This window comes from Pangasianodon hypophthalmus, chromosome 6, assembly GCF_027358585.1.
Source record: "Pangasianodon hypophthalmus isolate fPanHyp1 chromosome 6, fPanHyp1.pri, whole genome shotgun sequence".
NCBI classification, from domain to species: Eukaryota; Metazoa; Chordata; class Actinopteri; order Siluriformes; family Pangasiidae; genus Pangasianodon; species Pangasianodon hypophthalmus.
Genome location: NC_069715.1, coordinates 7,208,160 through 7,223,337, shown reverse-complemented (window position 1 = coordinate 7,223,337; position 15,178 = coordinate 7,208,160). Strand labels below are relative to the sequence as shown.

At 36.8% G+C, this 15,178-nt stretch overlaps 1 protein-coding gene across 1 annotated transcript; it reads left to right on the top strand.

Moving 5' to 3' along the window:
• The first annotated feature begins 634 nt into the window (after positions 1 to 634).
• Positions 635 to 10,189, top strand: LOC113534467 (sodium- and chloride-dependent GABA transporter 2-like). Its single transcript, XM_026927302.3, has 14 exons — positions 635 to 814; positions 1,145 to 1,279; positions 1,855 to 1,995; positions 2,620 to 2,698; positions 3,257 to 3,389; positions 3,560 to 3,694; positions 4,764 to 4,867; positions 5,131 to 5,255; positions 5,370 to 5,482; positions 5,578 to 5,715; positions 5,827 to 5,929; positions 6,851 to 6,951; positions 7,537 to 7,707; positions 9,608 to 10,189. Exons 1-14 carry the CDS (start codon positions 667 to 669, stop codon positions 9,695 to 9,697), a joined length of 1,716 nt encoding a protein of 571 aa, XP_026783103.3. The 5' UTR covers positions 635 to 666; the 3' UTR covers positions 9,698 to 10,189.
• The last annotated feature ends 4,989 nt before the right edge of the window (positions 10,190 to 15,178 follow it).

The window sequence follows — 15,178 nt, the reverse complement described above, 5'->3', positions numbered from 1 at the left end:
ATGCTTAAAGATAAATAAAATGGTTTGCATATTTCATGCTTAATGATGCATAAAAGCCTCTAAGAATGTTAAGTCATGGTTTAGTGAAAATCTTACTTCTTCCATAATAATGCCCAACAAATTCAACTTAAGGTCACATAACTGAGACACATCTGTTTTCACCACCCCATGTACATAACTCCTGTATAGCTGTCTGAGTAGCGTGTAAATCTGTAGTTTACGCCTGAGGTCTGAGCACTGAAGGTCTGACTATCAATATTAAATTCTCACTATGTGCATGAAACTCAACTCTAAATACAGGCCAAGGTGTAATGTGCTGGGCTAAGAGCCATCAGAGCAGCTTCAAGGGGCATAGAGCTTACAAGTCTGTGGAAATGTATTGGAGGAATGGACACCTTTCTTCCAAAAGATTTTGAATGTGCTTTGCTTAATTGCATCATGCATTACATACATACACACATGCAAAAATAAAATATATTAGATTCAAGAGAATTAGAGGAAGGGCCTAAAAAAACAGTGAGAGAATGAGAGAGAAAGAGAGAGAGAGGGGTGTCTTGTAAATGATTGGTTCAGAACCTAGAACCCTAGTCATAAGAAGAAGGGAGGAGAAGTATAAGTGGAGCTGATACAGAAGTAGCAGAAGCAGAATAGTAACAGAAGTTACAAATGCATGAAGAGATGATGGAAAAAAGAAAAGTAAAGGAGAGAGGCCATTGGGCTAGTAAAACTGAATTCCTACTGGCTGTAGCAGGAGATATAGTGGGCCTGGGCAACATTTGGAGATTCCCCTACCTCTGCTACAGGAATGGAGGGGGTAAGAGTACTGAAACATAACCACATTGTCTTTACTGAGGTATGTTTAAATGTTACAAATGAAGAATAAAGAAATAGGATTCTAGTATATTCAAAGAAAATGCCATTTTAGTTGATGCATTTTCATATTTCAAAAGTCCTGATATAGATTCATGTGAACAATATTATTATTTATTTCTGATACATTTGGTATGATGCCCTGTGACAGACTGGTGACACATCTGTGGGGAAAACTGTCCCATTTTGCACCAAGTGTTGCTGGGATCCTCCTAGTTACTGAAGATTAATGAATGAAGTTTGGTATGAGTTTGATATGTTCGTGTGTTGTCAGGGGTGTTCTTGGTGCCCTACCTGGTGCTTGCTGTGACCTGTGGTTTGCCCCTATTCCTTCTGGAGACAGCTATGGGACAGTACACACAAGAGGGGGGCATCACGTGTTGGCAGCGTATTTGTCCACTGGCTAAAGGTGACACTATATGAGATACTGCATTGTTTTAAACTTTGACAGAAACTTTAGGTTATATTCACACTTTTAGCACAACTTCCTGAAATTTATAGACACCTGTGTAACAATGATGTCAGAAAGTGACAACAACAAACAATAAATAATGACTGTGTTTCCCAGTAGTTTAAGCAAGGGAAAAGCTAGTATTTCTCACATATACTGAATACATACAATAAACAGTGCTTTACACACAGGTTCTAAAAGGTTGCAGTTTAGTGCTTTCCCTGCTTCTGCACAATAATCTCATCAAGTTATAATTTTTTTTGTAAGGGACACTGGAAATAAATAGGGATATTTGTCGAGTACAATTTCATATTGCAAGAATTGAAAGTATTGCACAAAAGCAGATCAAGCATTTTCAATGTGTAGGTTTTTTTTTTACTGTAGATACAGTACATTGATTTTTACCTGCATAAATCCAAGACATTTTTAAGGGAATGGAAAAACATTATATTGGAATGACTATATTGGAAAGTTTTTACCTGTGTATTGTTAAAAACTTCATTCTAAAGTATTGGCTTTTTGTCCTGTGTCAGGTGTTGGATATGCCTGTCAGTTGATCGAACTCTATAGCTGCATGTGCTACATCATAATACTTGCCTGGGCACTGCTTTATTTGGTCTTATCCTTCAAGTTCCAGCTTCCCTGGGCCAGCTGTGACAACATCTGGAACACAGGTATAAAACCGAATCAATAGTGCCCTGAGCAGTTGCATATGAAAATATGTAGACAGGCCAGATTGGCTTCTATTCTGTCTAATTACATAATGAGGAGATTTGCAAACTTCTTTGGTTAATTCTAGAAATGGTTTGGTTAGGTCTGATGTTCTAGTTGGGAAACACTTTAGTGGGTCTTAATTCAGTGCTGGGTGTTTTGCAGTGTACTTCACTAAGAATCAATTTTTCATGTACTAATAATAATACCTATAGCCAGTATAGCTTGGGACAAACTACAAAAAAATCCTTCATATTTCATGAATGCAATTTTCCAAATATACATTATATTAACTATATCTATCTACAGTGGATATAAAAAGTCTACACACCCCTGTTAAAATGGCAGGTTTTTGTGACGTAAAAAAATGAAACCAAGATAAATCATGTCAGAACTTTTTTCCACCCTCAATGTGAAATTACAACATATAAAAATTAAATGAAAAACATTTTAGGGAAAAATATGAAAAATAAAAAACTTAAAAATAACCTCATTGCACTCTATCTATCTATCTATCTATCTATCTATCTATGTGTGTGTGTATGTGTGTGCACCCAATTGTGCAAATTGCATTGTTTATTTCTTAGATGACTGTATACCTATTGGAAATAAACTTAACTGGACAAGCCAGACCAACTCAACACCAGCAGCCACTGAATTTTGGGAGTAAGTGGCATATATACATAAATGGAATAAAAGTCGTCATTGTCATAACATAGTTAAACCCAATATCCATAAGACTTACGGCCAGATGTACATGCCAGGTTGCTGTTGAACATGTGTACTAGTAATTGGGTGAGCATTGCCATTTCAAGTACCTTAGAGAGAAATGGATGCTTGGAGTAGGGCTGTCATCATATTTAGCAAGACCAATGTTCAAGACAGAGACAATCCAAATACAAATGGAAGTCCAAATTCAAACTGGAGAAAAATCCAAGTCACTACAGAACAGACTCGAGTCCAAGACCAGACTAGACTAGATCCTCGTTTGGTAGAATCCTAGAATGGAAATTGATCCTAGATGTAAGCTGAAGATTTGGAGAAAAAAGAAAGGAGTGGTCTTTGCACCAGGTGTTGGAACCAACAGTGGAAGCCGCATTATGCTTAGGCTTATAGATAGATAACACTATAAAATAAATTCATTCTTACTTAGTTTCCCAGTAATTGAATGTTACAACATGTTCTAGAATATATATTTTTTCATTCATCACATTCACTCCACAGGAGAAGAGTGCTTTCTATCTCTAAAGGCATTGAAGATCTGGGAAACGTTAACTGGGAGATTCTCTTGTGTCTAATCGCGATGTGGATCCTCTGCTATTTCTGTATCTGGAAAGGAGTCAAGTCTACAGGGAAGGTGTTTTCTTTTTTCTTTTTTTGTACTTAGCTATAAATGACTTCATTCTAACATTAGCAACAAATCAATCCTTAAAATGACTAATTTTTTGTATACATTTATGGTCATAAAGCAGTATGAAGCAGTATGGCCTAAATTTACATCATATATTCTATATCCTCTGTTCTCAGGTGGTGTATTTTACAGCCACATTCCCTTATGTGATGCTGCTGGTGTTGCTGATTCGTGGACTGACTCTCCCTGGAGCCATGCAGGGTGTTAAGTTCTACCTCTATCCTGACTTTAAACGGCTGTTGGAGCCTCAGGTGTTGCAACTGCACCACATGCAAATAACACTGATGGGAAACTGTATGGGTTACCGTTATGGGAAAATGTTCAATGTTTTGAACAATGTTTTTATTTATCAGATGGCCTCACATTTTTCTCAAGAATATTCTGGTATAAAGTGGAGTTCATCGTTGTCTCAATGAATGCAAGTTTCCCAGGTCCTATACAGTAGCTGCAAAACAAGCCCAAATCATCACCCTCCACCAACATTCTTGACAGTTGGTATAGGGCATTTTTGGCAATATGCAGTGTTTGGATTTTACACCAAACATGGCACTCTGCATGATGACCAAACATCTCAACCTTGGTCTCACAGTCCAAAGGATATTGTTCTAGAACGTTGTGGTTTGTTCAGATGCAATTTTACAAACCTAAGTCATGCTGCCCTATTCTTTTTGGAGAGAAGGGGCTTTTTCCTAGCCACCCTTCCATGAAAGCCATACTTGTTCAGTTTTTTTTTTCTGATTGTGCTTTCATGAAAATAAACATTTAATGTGCTTACAGACACCTGTAGGTCCCATGATGTAGCTCTTGCATTTTTTGTTACATCTCTGAACATTAAACAATCTGATCTTGGACTGAATTTGCAGGGATGCGGACTCCTGGAAAGATTGGCAACTGTCTTGAAGGCTCTCCATTTGTAAACAATCCTTCTCACTGTAGAATGTTGAATTTCAAATTGTTTGGAGATGGCCTTATAACCCTTGCCAGATTTATGAGCAGCAAAATGGCTTCTCTGAGGTCATGACTGGTTGTATATTGCCAGGATGTTCAATTATCTTTGATGCCTGTCTGTTATTAATAAGGATTTTATTAATACGTATATGAATTTTGCAGCTCTGGCTGATTGTCTATTTTATGCTTGATTTTTTTTTTAACTCTTACATTTGATTAATCTTGTTATTATAAATTGCATATTTTGAAGCAAAAGGTTTATGAATCCTTGGCATATAAAACAAAAATCAGGTAACAATAGTTAGTATAGTTAGTGTAGTTTGTTACTCACTGCCATTGTTCATTTCTCTGTTGTGTTTGTATGATGTGCAGGTATGGATGGAGGCAGCCAGTCAAATTATCTACTCATACAGTATAGGTGTTGGCGTATTGACTGTGCTAGGCAGCTACAACCAATACAACAACAACTGCTACAGGTGATCTGAACATAATTCTGATCATAATTCTAGACATTTTGTCAAATATGCCTGAAAGTTTCTGTCTGAGGCACTGATCTTGCTATAAAAGTACTGCATTTATACAAAAGTATAGCTGGAGGTGAGAACCAAATTCAACTCTGAGCAATCTCACATGCACCCATGAGCAACAGCAAATGTATGGACATGAAAAAATCCTTAATTTACTTCATAATGAGTCTTATAATTCTGTAGAATTATGTATATGTATGTATGTGTTTTAGGGATTGCTTTTGGCTGTGTCTGCTAAACAGTGGCACCAGTTTTGTAGCAGGCTTTGCAGTGTTCTCAGTTCTGGGCTTCATGGCTCACGTGCAAGGTGTTCCTATAGAGGATGTGGCAGAGTCAGGTATCACCTATTATATGTACAGGTTTAGGATGTTTGGCAATATTATGAAATGTGATTTGATAATATTACACTAAATATTAAAAAAAAGGAAAAAAGATCAGGTGTCTTCTTCAGGTCCTGGCCTAGCTTTCGTAGCTTATCCTCAGGCAGTTGCTATGATGCCTCTTCCTCAGCTGTGGGCTGTGTGCTTCTTTGTTATGATTATTCTGCTGGGTCTTGACACACAGGTACACACAGGTACACACACACACACACATACACACATAGACACACACACAGACACACACCTAATATTGTTTCATCATACTGTGCCTTGGTCCAGTTTCTTACAATGGAGGTGATCATTACATCAGTGACAGACATGTTTCCCCGAGTGCTGCGTAGAACTGGACGCCGAGAGATTTTCCTGCTTCTCTTCTGTGTTTTCTGTTTCTTCTGCCAATTCATCATGGTCACAGAGGTGAGGACAATGAGAAAGATTGACCCACATGAAGATCGAGATAGAAAGGCAGAGAGTAAATGAAGATTTAAAGTTAATTATCCAGTATTTAACCTTTCTTATCTCCTGCAGGGGGGGATGTATGTATTTCAGCTGCTTGACTACTATGCCTGTAATGGAGCATGCATCGTTTTCATCTGTGTTTTTCAGTGCCTGGCAGTGAGCTGGGTCTTCGGTGGGTTAAAAAACACTTTGATTATACAATATAATCTCTAATTTCTTTAATATGGGCCATTTTCTTGTTGGTTTGACATAACAGCACAGTGACTTGAAACTAAAAAATGGCTATGATGTTCAGAATATTCGCTATTTTGAGTCAATTTGTGTTATTTTTAGGTTGTTTGAGTTATTTAGCCGACCAAGTACCAATAGTTTTTGAAGCAATAAATTCCATATTTCATTCATATTTGTAAATGTGCAAAAATAAAAAAAAAATAAAAAAAAAAACCATCAAAAAAACCCACCCAAAAAACCTGAATTTGTATGAAAATTTTACAAAGATTAGGCTTAAGGTTGAATATGTGGTTAGAGCGCTCCAATAAATTTTGCATAAGATAATTTTCCTACAATAAAATGAAAGTCGTTAGAATCATGGGATATGAGACAAACGTCTTCCCAAGAGTAATGGGAAAAATCTTTAGGGCAAACGATGAAGGAAAAATACTATATCTAGTGAACATGGATTTCATTTGCTGAAGGCAAGATCAGAGCAAAAAGCTTTAACCCTCCCCAAAAATTTGGAAAATTAAAAAGCCTGAATTTCAGACTGAGAGTCATAAAAAAAAAAGATATACAGTGTTTGGTTATGAATGTAAGTGTATGAATGGATGTCACTTTGTCCAATTATTAGGGTCCCCATAAGGGAATCTTAGGGAGTTAGAGGAAATCCAGGAATTCCATTTTTTTTTTTTTTTTTACAGATTCCCTATGTTTAGTCTAACAACCTGATTTAACCGAATTGTTTTATGTATAGTGTCCTGTAGTACAGTGACAAAACAAAAACGTACCATTTATTCTTACTCTGCACATGCAGTATCATTTCACACATTAATATCTCCTCACATCCACCCCATTTCTATGGTGTCAATTCTTCAAGGCACTGGACGAATGTCTGAGGTCATTGAAGACATGACAGGGTCATACCCTAACATCATCTTTAGGATGTGCTGGAAATACATCACCCCATGTCTCTTACTGGTAAGCTTTTGTCTGTGTGTTTGCTTCACTCTTGTCTAAAGTATAAAGAATATATTGAGATTTATAGTCACAAAAAGCTGTAGATGTTATAAAGATGTTTGCCATCTTTACAATTTTATCTCAGTTCAGAAATATGGAATCTTCTTACCTGTCAGACAAAAATGACTTTAATTTAATTAATAATCTGTTCGACAAAAAATACCTCTCACAACTCAGATACTACAGTAAATATGCTATATCTTCACGCTCACAAACACCATTTTGTGCACTCAATTCAAAGCTCCTAGCATCGTCTATTACAATATGAAGTGTCCGAGTTAAAAAAAATGCTGTTTCACCAGAAGTGTAGACTATTCACACAAATATTTATTTCATAATGTTGTATTTAATATTGTCCTGAAATATCATTTGATGTTTTTTGTATGTACTGTGTGTGTTTAAAGACATGTATTTATCTACAACAAATATATTCAAATCGGGATGCTGAGCTTAAAGCCGTTTGTTGACAAAATGGACATTGCGCAAGAAAATTTGACTTATGTTCAATTGTTTTCCACTAACAATAACTTCCCTCTGTATCCCAAGGTATGTTTCATATATTCCTTCGTTGATTATCAGCCCTTGAAATACAACCGCTGGTATGTGTACCCAGACTGGGCATATGCACTGGGGTGGTTGATGGCTCTCTCTTCCATGCTGCTGGTTCCTGGATGGGCTTTGGGCCGCCTTTGCACATTGAAAGGAAGCCTCAGACAGGTGAGGACAGACAATACATTACACAATGCATTGCATAAATATACACCCTCTTTGAACTTTTCCCTCATTTTTAGTGTTACCAAAAAACTGAAATGGACTTAAATAACTTGAACCTGGACCTGAAATGGATATAACTGGGATTATATGTCATGAATCCACACAGAATATCCCATAATATAATAAGTCGGTGGAAAACATCAATATACATACTTTACAAAATTATTTACAAATAATTACAAAAAAAAAAAAAAAAAAACAACTCTGGTGCAACCTGTTGCTATCAAGTAATTAGATGAATATAGTCCGCTTTTGTGCAATTAAAGTGTCACATGATCACTATATAAGTACCTCTCTCTGTTGCTTTTCTGACTAATGCCCTCCTTATGTGGTCACAAACTTATGGTGGATGGCCTCCTCTTGCAGTTTTGTGGTTGTACCACTACAATAATGGAGACTCAGATGCAGTGTTCAAGTTCAATTTCTAGAAGGTTTAATAAAAACACAAAATCCACATTCCAAAGTCCATAAACCAGTCCAAAGTAATCCAAGGAGCAGTAATCGAGGCCAAAAGGAGATCCAAGTGACAAAGTTGAGAGAATCAAACATGGGTCATGCATACTATTAGCAATATAATGAAAACGGCTCAGAACTTACACAAAACACTATGTGTTGCCAAGTCTTTACAATTAGTAAATGTCCATGAGCAGTTTATATAGGGAACAACCACAAAGTGAACCAGAAGTGTGTGTGCGACCTCTGCTGGCATGGAAGGGTTCTGAATCCCTCTTACAACCATATTCTTTCCATTTTTAAATAATAGATTTAATGTAGCTCTGGGTATGTTCAAATTGTGGCAGGTGAGCTCATGCTGAATCTCCTCCTCGAGTTCTTTTCAGTAATGGATGCATAGCACAGGCGCAGCAGTGACAGTGCGTAAAGTCAGAGCATATGCACTGCCCATGGAGGAGCCTTGTGTGAGTCGTATCACTCTTTCACCACTCTCTCTTCCTTCTGGTGGTTGATCAAAGAATACTTTAAAGAGAAGCATTAACTGTTCATATGAGGTTATGCAAGGCCTTGGCACACCCAGATGTTCACTCCAGCACTTTACAATTGAGAAGAGAGATGACTGTAGCGGTCTTGAGTTTTTCTGAAAGTGGAGCCCCTGTTTGATGGGCAAAATACAGAGAGAATTGTGACCTATAGCAATGGCACAATGAGGGCTTGCCGCTGCAGTGGTTTGGAGATGTTAATTATGCTGAGGTGGAAGTTGTAGATTCTCTAGAAGACACTGGAGATGAGGGCAGGGACACAGAGCTGGGTACTGGTTGAACAACTGGTTGAGTTGTTGTAGGTTTTAAGTTTTTGCACTTCCTCCAGTTTGGAGTTGAGTCCCACCAGTTCTCACCAATCCTCTCCAGGCATCCTTCCCTGAGTTAAAACTGCTTTGTGGAGATTAGCAGAGTGTCTTCACTTTGAATCCAAGACAGTCACTACATCCATATTTCTGGTGAGGTTTTCTGTCACAAATTCTGTGGCATTCATGGTGGATTACTACAAAATGTGGAAAAGGGGGTGAATAATAATGAAAGGCACCGTCAGAGGTTTGGGTTTCAAACTTTAATTAAAACCATAGAGCATGTTCTGGTTGAGAAAGTGTGCACAAGTACACATCTTCAGGTGTAATGTCATAGCTAATTTATAGAAAATATTTAAAAATTAAAAAATTAAAATAATGTAAAAAAATGTAAAAAATGTATAATACAAAAAATGTTTTTTTATGTTTTTATTTTATTATTTACATTATTATTTTATTGTTTATTAAATTTTATTATATCCTATTTTATATTTTGGATAATATAAACATAAAAATAATAAATGAACTTGGATCTCTTCACAGCGCTGGCTTCACCTGTGTCATCCTGACAGCAACTTACCATTGACCCAGAAGCAGAGAGCTAAAATGGAGTTATTGACATCAGCAGTTTGACAAAGCCAACAATACTGAGAAATGTGAACTTTGCAATACTAAACAAGCAGTGCCTTTGAGATGTGGTGAACTGCACAATGAGGGAATCTAGTATACGAAATTTACTTTCAATTAAAGATTCAAACAAATTTTTTTATTTCAGCATTCTGCTTTTTTTGTTTAAGAATTTGCCATTTCAGCATTTGTATTGGATTGCAGTTGTTTAACACATTGAACAGTTGAGACACAATAAACATAAGAGTGTCTCAGAAGCACATGGTCTCAGATTGTAATTGAGTGATGCTGGGTGTGAGAAATATACTAAATAATAAAAGGTAACACCTTCTTGGCCAGGACTGTTTCAAGTAAGACTTTTTAGTAACACTTCGAACCATGACACACATCAAACCTTGTAATACACTTATCATGCCTTCTGTCTTAAGTTGTCATAACAGTTGATGTCCACTAATATAAGTGTTATGTTACCATTATCAGTAACTGTCATGACAGCTGTTAGTCGTCACTGATATTGGACTAGGGCTGATCCATGAGATGCACGGGTGGCACTCAGATGCCTACTAGGGGCCTGAGGGTCTGACTCTCCCTGCCTAAGGCCTGTGCAAGACAGGCAGGACCCTTGTGGGTGCTGGAACATGGAACTGGGTTGTAGTCAAGGATGGATTAAAGACTCAGAAAACCCCTGGACCGATGTTCCCCTGTGTTCCCCTGTGACCCAGCCCTTCCATGCAAAAGTTCTTATGGCAAGCAGTAATGTGAATGCTGGCAGTGTTGGCATTAGCAGCAGTCTTGATAGTATCCATGGCACCGATCAGTGTGTCAGCATTGTTTCAGTTTCAGTTAGCAGCAGTGCTCGGTTCTACATTACCATCTAAAACAGCATCTCAACTAACTATTTAAAATGGATTGATGTCACTGATACCTCGGCCAGTGCTGCTATCTGTCTCAGTTCTTTCTCTTTTTTTGTAGCATATCCGCTACTCACTTTTTGTTCATATTTGCCAGGCATCACACAAAAGCTAATGATTTAGCTGCCCAGATGCATGTCTGCAAAAATGAAAACCAATAAGAGACTTTTTTTAATGAACTAAGTGTACAACACTCATGTTACTGGGCATTGTCATTATTAGGCATTGTTATGCTAGAACAGGATTGAAGCACTTAGTTCCAGTGAAGGGAAAATGTAATGCTAAAGCATAAAGACATCTTGTGCAATTGTGTGCTTCCAATTTTGTGCCAACAGTTTGGGGAAGAACCACATATGAGTGTGATGGTCAGGTGTCCACAAACTTTTGGCCATATATTGTATATTAATACAATATACTGTACATATTATTTGCACTCACATCCTACATTTTATGTCACACCTCGGATGACCACTAGAGGGCACCTGGTAACTGGAGACAAGTCATCCCTCTTCTTGGAAGGGACTGTCAAATAGTGCCACCTCTGTCTTATTTAGTCAGTCATGAATATGTTCAGTTTATAAGCCTTATTTTTGTGTGAAGAGTATGCCTACTGAAACTGTTCTTGGCATTATACTATTTTTGTGTTGGTTTTTAGATTACATTTTGGTACTCTCCCACGGATTCTCTGCTCAGCCTGCTTGATCTTCCATTAGAGGCTATTTTTTTATGTCCTATGGGGAATAGATTTTCAATTTGGCAATAAAATTAGGTCTAATGTGCACATTTGAGCTTCGTACAATTTTTTAAACTTGCTTTTCATCCTTGCCTCTGCTTTTTAAGTTGGCTTGCCCTATTTACATTGGCGCAATGTAAATTTACCTTGAACTTTTGAAGCCTAACACTAATATTCTCACCATTTAAAAAAAATAAAAATAACATCATGAATGGAACCCACTGCAACTGAATTGTATAAAGATGATGATCAACTGGCTCTCCACATTCATACATAATATTGACGATTTCATTCTTTTTCTTAATCTCTACTCAATAATTCTGGACTGGTCTTTTATAGTCACAGCTTATGTTTGAGACATATAATAATAGTATTGGAAAGTTATCATTATGAAATGGTTCTGAAACCTTGGCTTAGCTCCATTTGAAGCCATTGTAAAATCCTTGATATATGCAGACCATTGACCTCATCACAATAATTGAATTATGTATTAATGTGCTGCGCTTTAAACTAATAAAACTGTTACAATAAAGCCATTGTTCTGTACATAGAATGCTCTAATACAACTAATTGTTGTCTGCTGTGTTGCCTAGCAACCAAAGCTTAATATTAACAGACTACTTTGCATAATGGAAGAATTGTTTATTGCAAATATTACTAATAATGAATTAAATTATTTATTGATCACTGCATTTTATCCTATTGTGCCATTTTTTTTAAAGTAATAAGCCACGTGTTGGTGTGCATAAGAGTGATGATATCATGGCTAAGGGTGTTCTTAGGCACTACACTTTAAGTCATGCTGTGGGAACGCTTAGCCATGCTAAAATCATTGTAAGGCATGCCCTCTCATTGCTTGTTGCTTTGCTGAGGTTGCACTGGTATAACACTATAACACTGGTATAACACATGCACAGAAAACCAAAGATGTGAGAGAAACAACACAGCCTTTGTTATAGGACAGACTTTCTTAAATTATGTTTTATAGAGGGTACAATCCCAACAGGCGTGATTAATGTCATTATCAACTCCCTGGAATTAATGGACTTGCCCATTTTGTCTGATATGTATTTGAGCTGTGAAAATGACCAAAATACATACCACTCACTATACGTATAGCTTCTACTGGGAAATAAATGAATAAAGTGCCCTTTTCACCAGTGAGTATGTCAGGTGGTCAGTTGCCAGTGTTTGACAACAGGAAAAAAGGCCACTGGAGTGGGTCTTTGTATATGCTGTATGAATAATTGTAGAATATCTTTACCAAAATATTTTTTTATATTTAATCAAAAATCATATTTCTTTATTTCTTTAATTTCCCAGAGGTTTCTCTGTGGTTGTGGCTTTGAGATATTGTTTGGAAAGTTGAGAGTTCAAGTCCTGTCACTGCCAAGCTGCCACTTTTGGGCAAGGCCCTTAAACTTCAAATGCTCAATTTAGTTGTATGGTGTATTGTATAAAATTAGTTGCCAAATAAATACATGTAAATGTAATTTAATTGAGACATTTCAGTATGGTTTCCTGAAGCAATGCACTAGGCTCAGCAGTATCATTATCCAAGGTCATGAGAATATCTTTCTTGTTGCACATGAGCATTAATGCATTCAGGTGCTCCCAGGTGAACATGCTTTCAAATCAGTGCAGGCCAGTGTGGTCGGATTTCAGTCAAATTCACATGAATTAAATTGTCAGAACAGGTACAAACTCCCACCCTTAACCCTAACTTTAACCACCATAACTTTTTATATAATCAGTTTTTACAGGTGTGAGACCATGGTGGTCCCTGCATGTTAGTCATATTGTCTGTCAAATAGAACAAAGGAGAAGAAAGCCTTTATTTGTAACATATACATTACGGTACAGTGAAATCCATTTCTTTGCATATCCCAGTTTGTTAGGTGTCAGAGCTGGGGTCAGAGCTCAGGGTCAGCCACTGAGCCACCACTCCCCCTAATAAACATGATAAATGCGAATTAACAAATTATTCCCGATTGCATTCTAATAGAGCTAACTAATGTTTTAAGTGTCAAGTATGTCAGAATGTGTACCAAGTGTTGAATGCCTGTAGACAAACCCTGGCTGAGTGATGGCAGCTCCAAAGTAAAATGTCTACCTCTTTGCCCTGGGAATTTTTTACAGCTCTGTGGTCTACAGTGTTCATTTACTGTAACCACCAAGTAGACTGAATCCTGAAACTGAAACTGAATTCTGCCTTACCAGCACAGATAAAGCATTTGCATCAAGCTCCAGGATTCTCTGAATAAATATACGATCATAAATAAACAGAGATGAGAATACAGAACAAGCTCTCATTAAACCTTTGTATGGGGCAGTTACATACTAGTGTAGTACTGTATGAAGGCTGAGGTCTGATTAGTGCATCTCTTTTACATGTTCTTCATTTCTGTCAAATGGCACACAATATGTGTTTCACTGACAAATCTATTGATCAGTGGTGGATATAGAACCACATACTCAAGCTATGTTTTTTTTTTTATCATTATAGCTTTATTACATTTGAAAGCTGTAGTCTTGTGCTTATTTTGTTTCGTCATTGGTGTTGTTCATTTTATTTCACTATTTTATCAATCTGTTAAAAACTTATTCTATTCTTATTGTTTCATCATTAGAATTCTTAAATGCAAATATCACTGTATAAAGAAAGCCCAAATTCACCTACTAATAACCTTTCTAGTTAATTAAGCATAAATTAAAAACATGTATGATTTTTAAAAAAACATTATTGTAATTATTGAATCTTGAAGTCAAAACATTCCAATAACAAGTACTTTATTATAAAAGTGAAAGATAAATACTCAAGTGTCAAGTCTCACAGCAATTTTCTTAACTTACAGATAAGCTTTACCAACTCTCGGCCTTAAATCCTCTCTTCTCAAATAAAAAAGTATTCTTTAAATGCAAACTAATTAGGTCATTTAGGTCCTTTGACAATCCGGATCATGACGACGTCAATGAAAACTCACAATTCTTGTCATCTATATTTTTCTATGGTGTTTCACTTAGCATATATTTATGTATGTTGTGTTCTTTCTTGTTTTGTAACAACAAAACATAGGGGCATTGATTATGATAACTAAACAGTAAGACTTCTTTCCAGGAAACCGGAATCAGAAACAATGGCATATAAACAATGTGTTTGGCATCTGAGAAGAAAGGGCAGGCCGAGTCTTTCAGAACAGCCTTTCATAGCCTTTCAGAAAAGCAAATTTGTTCCAGTGCACTTCTAGTCCTTACTCAATACTTTCATCTGTCTCAATTTTTAGGATAAAAGCCTATGGAAAAGCTATCCAGTTGCCATTCAGATAATGGTCCGTTGAGTCGGGTATTTCTTTCACCTATTATGGCCCCCTAGTAGAAAAAGGACCACTTTCAATAGAATCAAATAACAGTATTGAGGTGCAAGAAAATTAAGTTAAATAAAAAGAATGCTTTCTCATGCCCAGTGGACAACCAATCCCATTCTCTTGTTCTCTTCTCAAACAGTAAATGGCATCAGTGCCTGACATGCAAGATAATTGTCCAAATCTGCCTAAATAATCTGCCTCTTTTGCTCTTTTAAGTTTTAAGACTACATATTTATTTCTAGGCATTATGTTTCTGAGTGATAAAATAACCTTCCTATGACTTGCTCTGTTTCTTCCTGCTGTTTAGGTCATGCAGACGGTAGTGACCATGAGGATGTCCGAAGCATTTCCAAGACGGGCTTTCCAAAATCAAAACATTCTGAGAACAAGAACATTTTTGCTAAGTACAATGTGCGTCATGTTTGTGTGCTGTCTGCCCAGCCCCAAACTGTCCCAACACAAGTAACCTGAACTGTTC